Source organism: Urocitellus parryii, chromosome 5 (assembly GCF_045843805.1).
Source record: "Urocitellus parryii isolate mUroPar1 chromosome 5, mUroPar1.hap1, whole genome shotgun sequence".
NCBI lineage: Eukaryota > Metazoa > Chordata > Mammalia > Rodentia > Sciuridae > Urocitellus > Urocitellus parryii.
Genome location: NC_135535.1, coordinates 27,576,838 through 27,591,402, shown reverse-complemented (window position 1 = coordinate 27,591,402; position 14,565 = coordinate 27,576,838). Strand labels below are relative to the sequence as shown.

Sequence of the window (14,565 nt, the reverse complement as noted above, 5' to 3'; positions counted from 1 at the left end):
AGCATCCTCAATATTCATTTAGGTTTTTAGAATTTCTGAAATAAGTCTGAAAAATGAGGAAAAGGTCAGCATTTCAATTTTTTGAGAATAAAAATTCATAAACATACCTTTTGTTGAATTCCAGCTTAAGGGATTTTTATGTAAATCTTGCAGGTGATGAAAACCAAAAAGCAACCAATCTCTGAGGTGATTAGCCTGTTCTCTTAAGACTATGGATCACCTGCCTTAGGATTTTCTAATTGAACAAGAAATCCATGGGGTAAAATAACTGTTTCTCAAAGGTGGGCAGAATGGAACATTTATATCTTCACTTCAACAGGGAAGCAATGAAATATAATCCTTTGAATATCCCTTTTTTGGAAGATGTTACACTTTTGTCTTTTATCCTCATTTCATGAGATCATTGGCCTGTGAATGTGTCCATGTTTTGATTCAAGATTTTAAAAAATGTTACTTCTGTTTTCTCTAACACCTAAATATGTATAGACAGATCACCCTGATGTGATCACCCTCATTCCTCAATGTTTTTACAGACAGCATGACCAGTGTGCAACTAAGATACCTTATAGGACCTAAGTCTTTTTAAGAAAAGTATTTAGCTGAACCTCTATAATCATGACAAGAGATTGATTAAAATGCCAAGATAAGAAACAATTTATTATAGAGAGAAGAAAAATTTCTCATCCAAAATATAGAAATCTGTACAACTTTGCCACAATCAATATACATGAACTGTACAAATTTACACCAGTTCATAATTTACCAAATAAAAGATGACTAACAAAGTTCACAAAATAGATGGTGGTTTGTGGAAAAGACTTTTACCCAATTAAGTACAAGGAAAGTTACAAACCAGACCTCCACTTTCTAAAAATAAGAAGTTTACTCAGTCTTAGAAAACTACAAGCGAGCAAATGTACAGAGAGCTGGCTGGTGTTAACACCACAGTTGAGACAGTGTCTTTTTTTAAGGGTCTTTTTTAAAAGCCTGTTGCCATGGCAGATTCTGGTCACTTGCTACTTCCAAAGCCAAAAACACAATACAAGGTCTGACCATTTCCCCAGGTCATGCTTACTAGTTTGTCTTTATGTACATTTATACATATTTAAGTGCTAGGTAAAAGTCTTGTAAAATTTCCAGTACTACCATGTTTAAAACAAGCTTTCCTACTGAGCTGCCAAAAAGGTTATCAACAACAATTTTCAAGTCTAATAGTGCAAATTCCTCTGCAAGATCTACTGCAGAGAAAGGTTTTTTGAAATACAGATTTTCCTTAAAGGGATCGATGTTAAAATTTAGGTATGTCTGGGAGAAACTGAAACCACCCTAGGACTTCACTCCCTAGCAAATAAAGTGATCATTTACTTGGACTCACAGGCTATTAAATCATTGAAAGGTACTGTCCAAACTATGGCACTGTCACTTAAAAAAATTTTTTTACCACTCTATCTTGTGCCAGATCTTCACAGCTGTGACATGGTTTAAATTCCATAATCCATCCCCAAGAGGAGCCCACCCAAAGCAAAAATCAAATTTATCCATCCATTATAAGATGATCCATCCATAGACTATATCTTAACCCGATACAGTCATCATATTGTAGTTTTTGGAAGGGCTTGTTCTGCCCAAGAGAAGTTCCTCCTTACAGCTGATTCTGCTGTCTACCATTTGCACGTTGGTGCTGTTTTGAGTGCTACCTCCTGCTGGTGAGGCTTCATACAGCACACAGATGGAGCCATCCTCTCCAATTCTGTAGGACACTTCGTAGGGGTCAACCCAGAGTGTGAGTTCACTTGGGAGAAGCCTGAACAGCTCCTGACTGCTCAGTCCAATCCGCTGTGCTGCCTGTCCAATCAGAGGATCCATTTTATGGTTGATGCGAATACAACGGTAACCTGATCCCTTGCACGGCTTTTCAGGGAACCAGTGATGTTTATAATGTTCTACAGAAGAAAAGAACACAGAAACAATGCTTAGATCGGTACTGTTAGCTTCTCAGTTTCCTCCTGCAAGCTCCCTTGAAGAGCGAAAATGAAAACTACCAACTTCTAAAAATGTGCAGGATTGTGTTCACTGCTGTGCGCGCGCGATGATGGAGAAAAAGCGGGCAGGGTTTTAGAAATAACACAGTAGTGTGGGACAAAACAAGCTCCAGGAACCAACCGGTTGAGCCGCCAAAACAAGAATAAGGCGCGCAGTCTGGCCAGCTGGGGAGCCGGACCGCTGGACCGCACCACGGCCAGGCGGGAACCTGTTTACTTTCTCCACCCCACCCCAGCCACACACAATGGAGTTTATGGCTTTGGAAAAGAGAAACGCACCGGACTATTAACCCCGAAGCGAGGAAAAACAAGAAACCCTAAACCACGCTCAGGGCAGGGCTGTAATTGTGCCGGTGACAAATCCGATGATTAATGGGCAGGGGCAGGGGGTGCGGAGAGACGGCACGTCGGTCCCGAGCTAGCTCCGGGCAGCGGCGCCACGTCCCACCCCGGGGCCGGGCCGCCGACCCCGCAACGGTTGGAGGACTTTGGGGGAGGGGACGTCGAACCAACCCCAGCCCCGCGGCTCCTTTGTCCCCAAATCCACCGACGGTCCTCGGACCGCGACTCCAGCCTCGTCGGCTTTAGTTTCTTTGTTGTGCGTCTGGTTTCTTCTCCCCCTTGGCTGGCAAGCCGAGGTGAGGGGGCGCCCTCGACTCCAGCCCCCAAACCCTTGCCGGGACCCGCCGTTAGCGGCCACCTAGGTGCCGCCGCGGGACCGGAGTGCGGACTGCCCGGTCCGACACGGGATGTGAGGCCCATGTACCCCGACGCCCCGGCTGCCCGCGCCCTCCAGCCGCGACCCGCTCACCTGCCAGCAGCTCTTGCAGGCTCTGGCTGAAGGTCTGCAGCTGTCGCTCGCTCGTGAGCCCCTTGGTGCGGAGGAACTTGGAGATGAAGGACACCGCGGCGGCGATCTCGCCTATCATGGTGGCAGCCCGGGTGTAAAAGGGATGCATGGGGGCGGCGGGCGGGAGCGGCCCGGGGCGGCCGGGGCTCGGCGGCGCGGCCCCGACGGCGGAGCGGCCACCCCGGGCTCCCTCACAGACCAGACGGCTGAGAGGAAGGGAGGGTGTGAGGGGCGGACGGCTACTTTTTTTCCCCTTGCTTTAGAGTAAAAAAGTTATTTCGGAGACAGGAGGCGGCAGGAGAGAGGAAGAGACGAGCGATGGCGGCCCGGTCACATCGCTCGGACCTCCCCAGCCGCCTCCGCCTCCAGCTCCGTAGCCTCCAAAGATCCCAAGAGTTGCATTTCCAGCTCCGAGGGGCGAAGAGATGCTGCCGCCGTGCAGCACTTTTTATAGTGCCGCGGAAAGGAAGTGGCGTAGCTGGAGCGTGACGGCCGACTCTAGCCAATCCGGAGATCGCACCATTGTGACGCAAGCAGATTCGGAGCCTGAGGGGGCGGGAAAAAGGACCCAGGGGGCGGGCCCAGAGACCGGGAAGAGAGGGAGGAGCTGACGTAATCCGCTTGTAAACAAATAAACCCCGAGTGGCGACCGGAGACCAAGTTGCTGGGTCCGAGCGAAGAAGGAAACAGAGGGAGGGTGCGCATGTGAAAGCTCCGCCCTCCCCCGTAGCTCCTCCTTCCCGCTTTGGCAAGTCCAGGCCCTCGGCCAGCGCATCCTCTTGCAAGGAGTGCGCTGCCTGACTGGAGCTTGAGGCTTAGTGTTGTGTGAGATGTGTCTACACGCGCGCTGGCTGGTCTGGTCGGGCTCAAATCCATAGCTCCTTTCCCATTGCGCACTCGGTGTTTACGTGTCATCCCCGCTCGGGATCTGCGTGGCTAGTTCCACACGCAGGAAGAGCGTGCAGCGGGATGGGGTGCGGGTAAAGGCTTTATATGTGCAGGAACCGAGCGGTGAGGGTACCAGGGAAACGGATAGGGAAATCGCTCTCATGAGGTATCCTTCCCAAAAAAACCAGACTACATCTTTGGGGAATCCCAGTCCCTTCTCAGAAGAGGTGCCAACGCCATGAAGCCGTTTCTACTCCACACAGGGAGAAGAATGAGGAAATGTCTTTGTCAAAGTTTAAATTTCAAAATAAGTAGGTTAGTAATGCCATTTGTGGCTGCTGTTTCAGTAACTTTGGGAGTTAAAGAAGAGTTGAAACTTTATCGAATCCAGTTTAATGTGTATAGGAAAGCCAGTCATTGAACATAAATGTAACATGGCTCCTGTAACTGAAAACTAAAAAGTCTGCGTATGCATTTAAAAACGTGTATAGACAAAAACAACACCCCCCCCCGTTCAAATACTGTTTAAGACTTAGAGTTCTGCTAATCTTAAAAAAAAAAAAAAGAAGAAGAAGAAGAAAGAAAAAAACTTTTGAATCTCGAGAGTATTTAGTACACATCTAATTTTACTTGAAACTCTACTTGCAAAATCTTTTGGAAACAGATTGTGGTAAGAAGGCATGAGCCTGCTAAAACGATTAGACCTAAAACAGGGTTAACCTGAACTCCATTAAGGAGGAGAGGGAAAAAAAAAGATGAAGGCCAGGCAGGCAGATGGAGAAAGCAAACAAGAGGCAGAAGTTGAACTCTACCAGATGGAAATAAATATCCTGAGCTTAGTTGGTCATCAATATTGCAAAACATGCCACTTTTTTTTTTAATGCTGAGCCAAAGGGTATAGAAAAGAAGCAAAAGAAGGAGTTATAAAATAGTAGGAGAAAGGGCTTTTTAAAAGATCAAATATATAAACTTTGATTTGAAAGGTTAAATTCTAGGTTATTGTTTTCACTAACACAAAATTAGGTAGTTATGTAGCTTAATGCTTTAAAGATAGTATTAAAAGTATTGATTTGTGAAAATATTAATTGTCTTTGAATAAATACATAAATAATGGTACATAGGTATATTTTTTTCTTCCAAACTTCTCAGATTGAACGCGCTAAAACAAACCCGTGATGATGATTTCACTTGGGGCATGAAACCTCTTTTAGGACTTTAAAAGGAGATCATCAAAAGTAAATGCATGAAACTGTCATGGCCTTAGGTCTTCTGGCATTCCTCCTAACCCCACCCACCCTTAATCATCTGCTCTATTTTTTTCCCCTTACATTATTAGTCATTTGAGTCTAGATTAGGAATCATATCTTGCAAGCCTGATCTCTAATTTGGATTCCCAATGAGGTTGACCTTAAATGATTCATTTACAAAACAAATAATGAAGTTAACAAAATGCCAGGATGTGAACACAGACTTCTCCCCAGTTCATGTTCTCTCACTATTTTAAACTGCCTGCCCAAGCACTAGTAGGACCCATTTTGAAAACTTTATAAAATTAGTTGAACAGGGGCTGGGGTTGTAGCTCAATGGTAGAGTGCTTGCCTACCACATGTGAGGCACTGGGTTTGATCTTCAGCACCACATACAAATAAACTTTATTAAAAAAATTAGTTAAACAGAAACAAAGTTTAACCCATGTACTTGTGGAGGATTTTCCTCCACTGAAGATTTCTTTAAAAAAATATTATTCTATATTTCTGTCTTCAACCTTAAGTTATCCTTTTAAGAAATAAATGTATAAAAATTAATTTCATACCTAGGGGGATCTGAGATATAGTCAAAACATTGGAGATAAATATTGGTCCTATATGTAAGCCTAGATAGTGCACAGTGTTAATTGCTAATGTGTAGTTTTCCATTCTGGACATATCTCTATTTAGCAATGTTTTCAGAAGTTTATTCAGGCTTTTCTCTTCTAGGAAACAAGCTGGTATTTTCTGATAGATTTTGAACTACGAAGATACTTTCTCATAATTTTGTTATACTGAACTACAGGGTTTGACTAACTATTTACACAACTAGCTCCTGGCTGTGTATCTTTAGGCAAGTTACTGAACCTCTCTGCATGGTAACTTCCTAAATGAAACAAAGACTGTTGTGGGGACTAAATGGGAGAACTTCAAGAGACTACTTAGTGTGACCAGCACAAGATAAACACTGAAATATATATTAGCTGTTTATATTATCAGGTAATTTGATAATATTGTCAAATTCATTTCTAAAACATAAAATTTAAACATTAAAGTATTAAGAATTCTGTCCCCGGCCCCCCCAAAAAATTAAGTCAGGCATAGTGGTGCACACCTATAATCCCAGCTATTCAGGAGGTTTAAGTTCAAGCCCAGCCTCAGCAACTTAGACCCTGTCTCAAAATAGAAAAAACTGGAGATGTGGCTTAGTGGTAAAGTGCCCTTGGATTCAGTCCCTGATAGGTAGATAGGAAGAAAAATCGAGAGGGAGGGAGGGAGGGAGGGAGGGGGAGGTAGGAGGAGGGAGAAGTAGGGAGGGAGGGAGGGGGAGGTAGGAGGGGGGAGAAAGAGGGAAGGAGGGAAGGAGGGAAGGGGAGGTAGGAGAGGAGAGAGAGAGGGAGGAAGGCAGGGAGGGGGAGTGAGGAGGGGGGAGAGAGAGGGAGAGGGGGAGAGAGGGAGGAGGAGGGAGGGAGAGAGGGAAGGTGAAGGAGGAGGGGGGAGAGAGAAAGAGAGGGAGGGAAAGGGGGAGGAGAGAGGAGGGAGGGAGGGGGAGGGAGGAGAGGAGAAAAAAGGGAGGGGCGGGAGGGAGGGGGAGGTCAGAGGGGGGAGAGAGAGGGAGGGAAGGAGGGGGAGGAGAGGAAGAAAGAAAAGAAAATTTAAAAATGAAGCCAGATTTCAAAATAAGTTGGCAAAAGAAGCACCAACATTGGGTCCTTAAAATGGTGCTTAACAGTTCAGAAAGGACTTTCTATAAAGATAAATATTGGACAGTTAACTAGAATTTCAAAAGGCCAAGGGTTTATGTTTCCTTATTTCAGATGTTACTAGAACAGTTAACTCTGGACTAACAAATCAGAGTTTCCTATAGACTTTGAGTATTGGGATTTTTTTTAACCAAAAAGAAGGAAAATTAAATGTTTGTATAGAATAGGGGAATGAACTTTATTTCATTCAGAATTTTAGGGATCAACAGAAAATTGAAAACCTTTTATTTTGCAAAAGTTGTTTTTGTTTTTTTAAATCACATTACCATGTGCTGTCACTCGTTTGAGAAGATGACAGCTTAGCACCCCCAAAATAGGAATGGTATCAGTATCAGAATGAAGCATGATTTGTTTGTTTTGCACTGCTGGGGATTCAACCTAGGATCTCAAGAATGCAAGGCAAAACCTACATCCTCAGCCCAGCATGATGTTTTTAATTGAATAAATTTAAAGTTATTAAACATTACCTGTTGCATTTCATCATGGCCCTACATTGGAAGATCTTTAAGTTGTTCATTTATGAGTATGTTACCACTACATTAAGATATTTTGATATTCATTATATATTCTATTTCTACCACCTGGGGTACCTCTACCCTTTATTCTTTACTTACCAACCATCTGTTTTCCTTTATGAATAAATGTTATTTTTTTCTCCAAGAACCTTGCCCTGATCCTCTAGTTTTCTTTAAGGGTCTACTCTTCTTGTCTTGGCTCTGGAGCTTATCATACAGGCTGGCCATCACTAATCCCAAAATCTGAAATTCTAAATGCTGCAAAACCCAAAATGTGAAGTGACATGACATCCCATGTGGAAAATTCCATATCTCCCCTCATGTGACAGGTGGCAGTCAAAAGGCAGGCACACAACATAAAGTTTATTCAACATTCCCTACCTGAAAAGCATGTCCACAAAGGGTAACAAAATGCCAGTTGTGCACCTCAAAGGAGCCAACAGCCAGTTCCCCATGATACCCCATGTTGGGCCAAGACCTGTGTACATTATCCACTGTGTATGTGATTTTCATTTAGATAAGGCCAATAAGAAAAAAGGGGAAGCATTTATGTTTATCCACACCGAGGAAAGCAAAGCTGTAGGAGAAAGAGGACAGCAGTGTAAAGTGAGGAACATCTTCCAGAAGAGTAAGGAACGACTATTACACATGACCTCAAGAAACAGAAGGACACATTATTGAAGCTCTATCTTGAAAGTAATAAACAGTCAATGGAAAATAGAAAAATGCTGCATAAAGCTAAAAATGAAGATCTTGATTGTATTTTGAGTTGGTCCATTAGTGTCATAGAAAGCTCATGACACTGAACAAAACAAAAAAGATAAACATGAACTGAAAATGGAAGGAAACCAAACATTTAATAAGTTGATTAAGGTAACATAAGAAAACCCAAGGTACTTTATCAGAGCCCGACGGAGAGTATGCCTATAATCTAGTTACTCAAGAGGCTGAGGCAGGAGGATTGCAAGTTTGAGGGCAGCCTCAGCAATTAAGTGAGGCCCTAAGTAACTTCATGAGAAACTGTCTTAAAATAAAAAGGACCAGGGATGTGAATCAGTGGTAAAGTGCTTCTGGGTTCAACCCATACACAGTACCAAAACCCAAAAACAAACAAAAAAATCCTAAGTCAAGATGATGGTGATAATAGTAAAGATGATATTAACACTGTCAGAAAGTCTAGAAAAGAGCCTATAAATGACATGGTAAAAATATGCAATAGGCTTTTTTGAAGGACTAGAGCAGTGTACATTCATAACAAATGATCTGAGTTGATAAAAGCAAAGAGACTTCTAAGACAAAAACTACTATTAATTAGGCAGATGACTGGAGGAAACATTTTTAAAAAACCAAAAATTAAAAATAGAACTACCACATGATCCCATATTCCCACCACTGGTTATATAGCCAGAGGAAATGCACTCAGTATGTCCAAGAAACATCCATACTCCCAAGATTTTTTTACTGTGTTGATCATAATAGCCAAGAAGTAGAATCAACCTAAATGTCCAACAACTAGTGAATGGATAAAGAAAATGTAAGATTCATACATGGTAGAATAGGATTTCACCCATTAAAAAAAAAAAGGAAAAAATCCTGTCATTTGTGTCAATATAGATGGAACTGGAGGTCATTGTGTGAAGAAGAAGCTAGTCACAGAAAGATGAATACCATATGATCTCACTCATGTGGAATATTGAAAAGCTGATAGAAGTGGAGAACAGAACAGTGGTTACCAGAGGCTGGGAGAAAAAGGGGAAGGGAGGGATGAGAAAGGATGATCAAAGGGGACTAAGTTACAGTTAGATAGTAGCAAGAAATTCTGGTATGCAATTTCTTCATAATCTCATGCGTAAAACAAAGTTTCAATTATGTGCCATATATCCCCAAAGCTGAAAGAACGGATTTTGATTTTTTTTTCTTTTTTTTTGTGCCAGGGATTGAACCCAGCAGTGCTTAACCACCGAGCTACATCCCCAGCCCCAGCCCATTTATTTTTTTATTTTTATTTTTTAAGACAAGGTCTTTCTAAGTTGCTCAGGGCCTTGCTAAGTTACTGAGGTTGGCGTTGAACTTGGGAATCCTCCTACCTCAGCTTCCAGAGCCACTGGGGTTACAGGTATGCACCATCGAACCCAGAGAGGATTCTGAATGTTTTTATCATAAATAAACTAAAACTGGGACTGCCAATGTGGCTCAGTTAAGTTTGATCCTGAATATCTCAAAAACAAAGAAATGATCAATGTTTGAGAAGTCAGACAACATATAACCTGATTTAAACATCATACAATGTATACATATGTTGAATCATCACAAGGTATGCAAATATGTGCAAGCTTTATTTTTATGTATCAGTTTAAAAATAAATTTAGTTTGAATTTTAAAAAAAAAGATATCGCCCAGCACAGAGCCTTCTCCAGAGGAACCACTTCTCTGTCCTACAACTCACCTTAAAAAAAAAAAAAAAAAAAGAAAAGAAAGGAAGGAAGGAAGGAAGGAAGGAAGGAAGGAAGGAAGGAAGGAAGGAAGGAAGGAAGGAAGGGAAAGAAGAAAGAAAAAAAAATTCAATGTATAGTTTCTTTTATCTTGGAAGGATACTGAGAGCTGTGGTTATTTGCTGTTGCTGTTGTTTACAGCCAATACAGGTGATGCTACTGTGCTGCTACTGTTACCCGAACACTATTTTTTTTCATTGAAAAATGATACAACTTTTTTTTTTCCTTTTTTACTGTTAATTGCTTGTGGTGTGAATAAGGGCAAGAAAATGATTGCTTATTTGTAGCCTAGAAACTCTAGTCAGGAACAAAGGCAAAGTCAACCTAACCAGAGGCTGTCTACCTGGGTAGCTGAGACAGCAACCTCTTTGTTTTCCGATAGTTCATTGTACACAAACCTTGTGTCATACACAGAATATTAAAAATATTGTATAAAATTGTATTCAGGATACCTGTCTAAGGTGACTATGAAACATAAATTAATTTTGTGTTTAGACTTGGGTCCCCTTCTCAAGATTTCCAAAATCTTAAAAATTCTAGGCTCTTTGAGGGCCGGCATGTCATTCAGTATTTTATCCGATGGGTCCTGACACATAGTAAATGCTGAGGAAAGATGTTGAAGAGACAGATTGACATAGAAATGAATTCAAAACCATCACCTTGGTGGGCTGAGGTGTAATTCAGTGGCTGAGCCTTTGCCTAGCATTACCAAGGAAGGCCCTAGCTTTGATCCCCACCAACACAAAAACAAACAAAACCCCCCAAAATGATTACTTGCCAGTTTTCAACTGAAAAAAAATATAGATAGCTATTTGCTGCTTAATATTTGCAGTCATATTTGGGGGACACCACCAGGTAACCTGACTGTGCATTTCTTCTTCCCTGGTTGTCATAAATTATTGTGCAAGTATTTTTTTTTGTAATTGACAAAAATTATATAGATTTATAAAGTACACCACAATGCTTTAATTGCTTTTTTGTTGTCATTTTTGTTTTCGTAGTATTGGGGATTGAACCAGATGTGCTCTACCATTAAGCTACATCTGCAATCCTTAATCTGTCCTCATGCTTGGCCGGCATATTTTTTATTGTTATTATTGCTGTTGTTATTTTAGGTCCTGGGAATTTAATCACTGAGCCACATCCCCAGCCATTTTCATTTTTTACTTTGAGACAGGGTCTCACTAAATTGCTTAGGGCCTTGCTAAGTTGTTGAGGTTGGCCTTGAACTTGCGATCCTCCAGCCTCAGCCTCCCAAATCACTAGGTTCATGGGCATGGGCCACCATGACCAGCATATTTTAATATTTTGTATATCAAGTTGCCCACTGGTGTCTTTTTCTTGGGCGCTGCTCTCTCTTGTTGGCACTCTATCTGTCATTCCATGCTCCTGAGGCATCCTTCCTGTCCTTCAAATCTCCGATTTTATCTAAGTGATATAGAATTCCTGGATTATTGCTGGGAAAATCCAAGATTTCAAAAAATGGCTATATGACAGGTCACAAAGTTACCCAGAAGACCTTCTTTATCTCCCTGTCTAATGCCATCTAGAATGTTTTTTTTCCATCCAGAACCTTTGGACCTTCCCTCCCCTGAAGGTACATCCATGGCTGACAACTTCCAGAATGAGCTAGAGGCAGCCTGTATCACTGAAGTTATGTTTGTTGTATTATAAACCCATTTATAGATGTCCAGAAAATTTAAAGCTTAACCAGCAAATCCAAAGTAGAGCAGGAGAGTTTTCTGGAGTGTGAATGTCAGCTAGAGAAAAGGCACTCATTTTCGAACATGCATTTGGGGGCAAAGCGGCGAAGAAAACCCCAAAAGTTGGGCTGGGGATATGGCTCAAGCGGTAGCGCACTTACCTGGCATGTGTGTGGCCAGGGTTCAATCCGCAGCACCACATACAAACAAAGATGTTGTGTCCGCTGAAAACTAAAATATAAATATTAAAAATTCTCTCTCTCTTCTTAAAAAAAAAACCCCAAAAGTGAAAGGGGATCTATGATTATGCCTCCATGGAAGGAAAAAAAAAAAGAGGGGGGACCTGGTCTTTGAGTATTTTAGAAGCTTAAACCAACATTGATAAATATTGTTGAAAACACTGGTAGTGGAAGGGTACACAAGGTACTTGGGATATTTTGGGCAGAGAAGAGAGATGATTAGATTTAGTTTTTGGAAAGCCCCAAAGATGATGGATTGGAGAGAGGTAAAGTTGAAATGACTTCTATTTTTGTCTCCAACTCTTATTTAAATCTTTAAATAATTTAGTGTTTCTTGTGGTCTTATCTCTTCAACTTGAAATCTATTTATCATGTTTTATTTATTTATTTATTCTTCAGTCACCTCTAAAAAGGAGAACAATTTTAGTTCCCTCCCCCTGGAACCTTGTCTTAACTTTGCTTAGATTTGAATCCAAGCGCACAACCCAAGCCATTTGAACTGATATAGATCTGGGATTCAGAAAATGGGAAAGAACCAGCCATCAGAAGGTGACACATACAGATTTTGGACAAAGCTCGGCTTCTTCTTGTTAAAGCAGTTCATATGGTTTGGATTGTGAAAGAGGAGTGAAGCATTGGACAACAGCAACAACAGTACAAATTAATGTCACTAATGATGCTTCAGACACTAGGCTAAGTTTTTGGAAGCATTATCACTATTTCTCCCAGAAACCCCTATTTAGCTGACAGCATTTCATATATGAGGACAGTCTCAAAGAAAATGTGCAATTTTCCCAGGATCCACACAGATTTGAGCTCTCACGCTGTAGACTGGAAAATCTGAATTCTGAATGTAATAGGGGTTCATTTGATGATGCTTTGACTAGATCCCTTGTGGCTTTAAAATCTTACATGTTTTTTTTTTCTTTTCCCTAAAACTTCTCTTCCCTGTTCTTCTTTTCCCTCACCTTCTCCTTCCTGATCACTCCTCCTTAATCTCATTTTCTCTGAATCACCTCTACAGCCCCCTGTTCTCCTTTGGATGGGTAGAATCACAGGCTTTGGGACAGGAATCTCCTGTGTTACTCCTTTGCTAGCAAAGTAATAAACCATCTTTTTCCTTTTTTTCAAAACCATGTCCTCATTAATGGATTGGCATCGGGGACAAAGACCAAGCTTTTGGCAATATGAACTCCCTGTAGGGGTTGCAGGAGTGATACCTCTTCTAAAAGGGACTATGAGGATTAAAACCTGATAAAATTAGAATACTATTGGAGATGAGTAGAGACAGTGGGGACAAGGAGGGGACAAGGCAGCAAAGGAGACATCTTGGGGTTGAAATACCCAGGAAAAAAACAGCTACATTTATTAAAAGACTCCCTGAAAAAAGGAATCAAAGGTATATTAAAAAGTTAATCTGCCAAATAAAATAATTTCATTGGAATGAAAACTTTCCCTAGGGGCAGATAAGAGAAAGCAGCAAAAATAACTTCTATTTAAGTCCATTTCAAACTCTTCACTTCCCCCTTTGGCCTGAATTGGTGGGAAGAACCAGGGAGCCCAACAGCTATCTCTCCCACCCAGCAACACAGGCAAAACTTGTGACCACTGGGAGGACCTCGGGAAGGCTGGAGGGCAGCAAGGAGGGCTGGTTTTGTTGCCAAAGCTTGGTCCCTGTCCCCATGCCAATCCAATAACAAGGACGTGGTTTTGAGAAAAAGAAAAAAGAAGGTTTATTGCTTTGCTAGCCAAGGAGAAACACGGGGGATTCCTGTCCCAAAAGCTGTGATTCTGCCCATCCGCAGCAACAGGGGGCTTTTACAGAGGTGATTCAGAGAAAATTAGATTAGGGAGAGATCAGGAAGGAGAAGGTTATAAAAAAGAAAATCAGGGAGGAGAAGTTTAGGGAAAAGAAGATTGGGAAAAAGAAAAAAAAAATATGTAAGTTTCAAAGCCACAAGGGATATAGTCAGTGAACCTCTGTTACAGTTCTGTGTCCATTCAGGCACAGCCCTGTTGGATCTGATCTCCTGCCCCCCCCAGGAATTCTCATTGATTTTTCTGAAAACCAGAGTCCTGCCAGAATTTTCTTTTCCTTCCTCTGAGCAGAACCTCCTGACTCCATCAATTTGCCTCTTTGTAAAGCTCCCACCCTCTACACTGTCTCCCAGGACAAGATCCCGATGGCCAGCTGTACCCTTTACTGCGTGTTTACCTGAGTCAACCCAGTGGCCAAATTTAAGGTCCACCAGTGCTTTAGGAAGAGAGGCAAGAGATCAAAATCATCCCCGGAACACTGCAGACTCTTGAGAATCATACAAACTTCTTATAAGTTATGAATTTATGAATCTGGCTTGTTGTATTCATAACTTTGTGAATATGGAACATGTGGGCCTCTAATTCCCTTCAAACTACTAGGGCAGGGACTTGGGACTTCTCTGTGGGGCCCCAAGTATGCTTCTCAGGCCAGCAGCCTAAGCAGAGCTTTGGGAACTTATCAGAAATGAAAATTTTGGCTCCATCCTTGACCTACTGAATCACAAATTCTGCGGATGTGGCCCAGTTATTTAGACACTAATGTTTGGGAACCATTGTTTTGAAAAAGCAGTGGTAAAATTCTGTTTTTTTCAAAAACAACAACAGTCAGACTCTGTGGCCCATGCCTGCAATCCCAGCTACTCCAGATGCCGAGGTGGGTAGATCAAAAGCTCCAGGCCAACCCGGGAAACTAAAGCAAACACTGTCTCAGGATGAAAAAATAAAAAGGGCCAGGGATGTAGCTCAGTGGTAGAGCAACCCTGGGTTCAATCCCCAGCACCAGAAAAA

The 14,565-nt window shown here is 41.9% G+C and overlaps 1 protein-coding gene across 1 annotated transcript; it reads right to left on the bottom strand.

The window, feature by feature from the left end:
- Positions 1-630: 630 nt before the first annotated feature.
- Btg1 (BTG anti-proliferation factor 1) lies at positions 631-4,216 on the bottom strand. Its single transcript, XM_026398114.2, has 2 exons — positions 2,854-4,216; positions 631-1,943 (listed from the first exon to the last, which is right to left on the bottom strand). Exons 1-2 carry the CDS (start codon positions 2,999-3,001, stop codon positions 1,576-1,578), a joined length of 516 nt encoding a protein of 171 aa, XP_026253899.1. The 5' UTR covers positions 3,002-4,216; the 3' UTR covers positions 631-1,575.
- Positions 4,217-14,565: the final 10,349 nt, after the last annotated feature.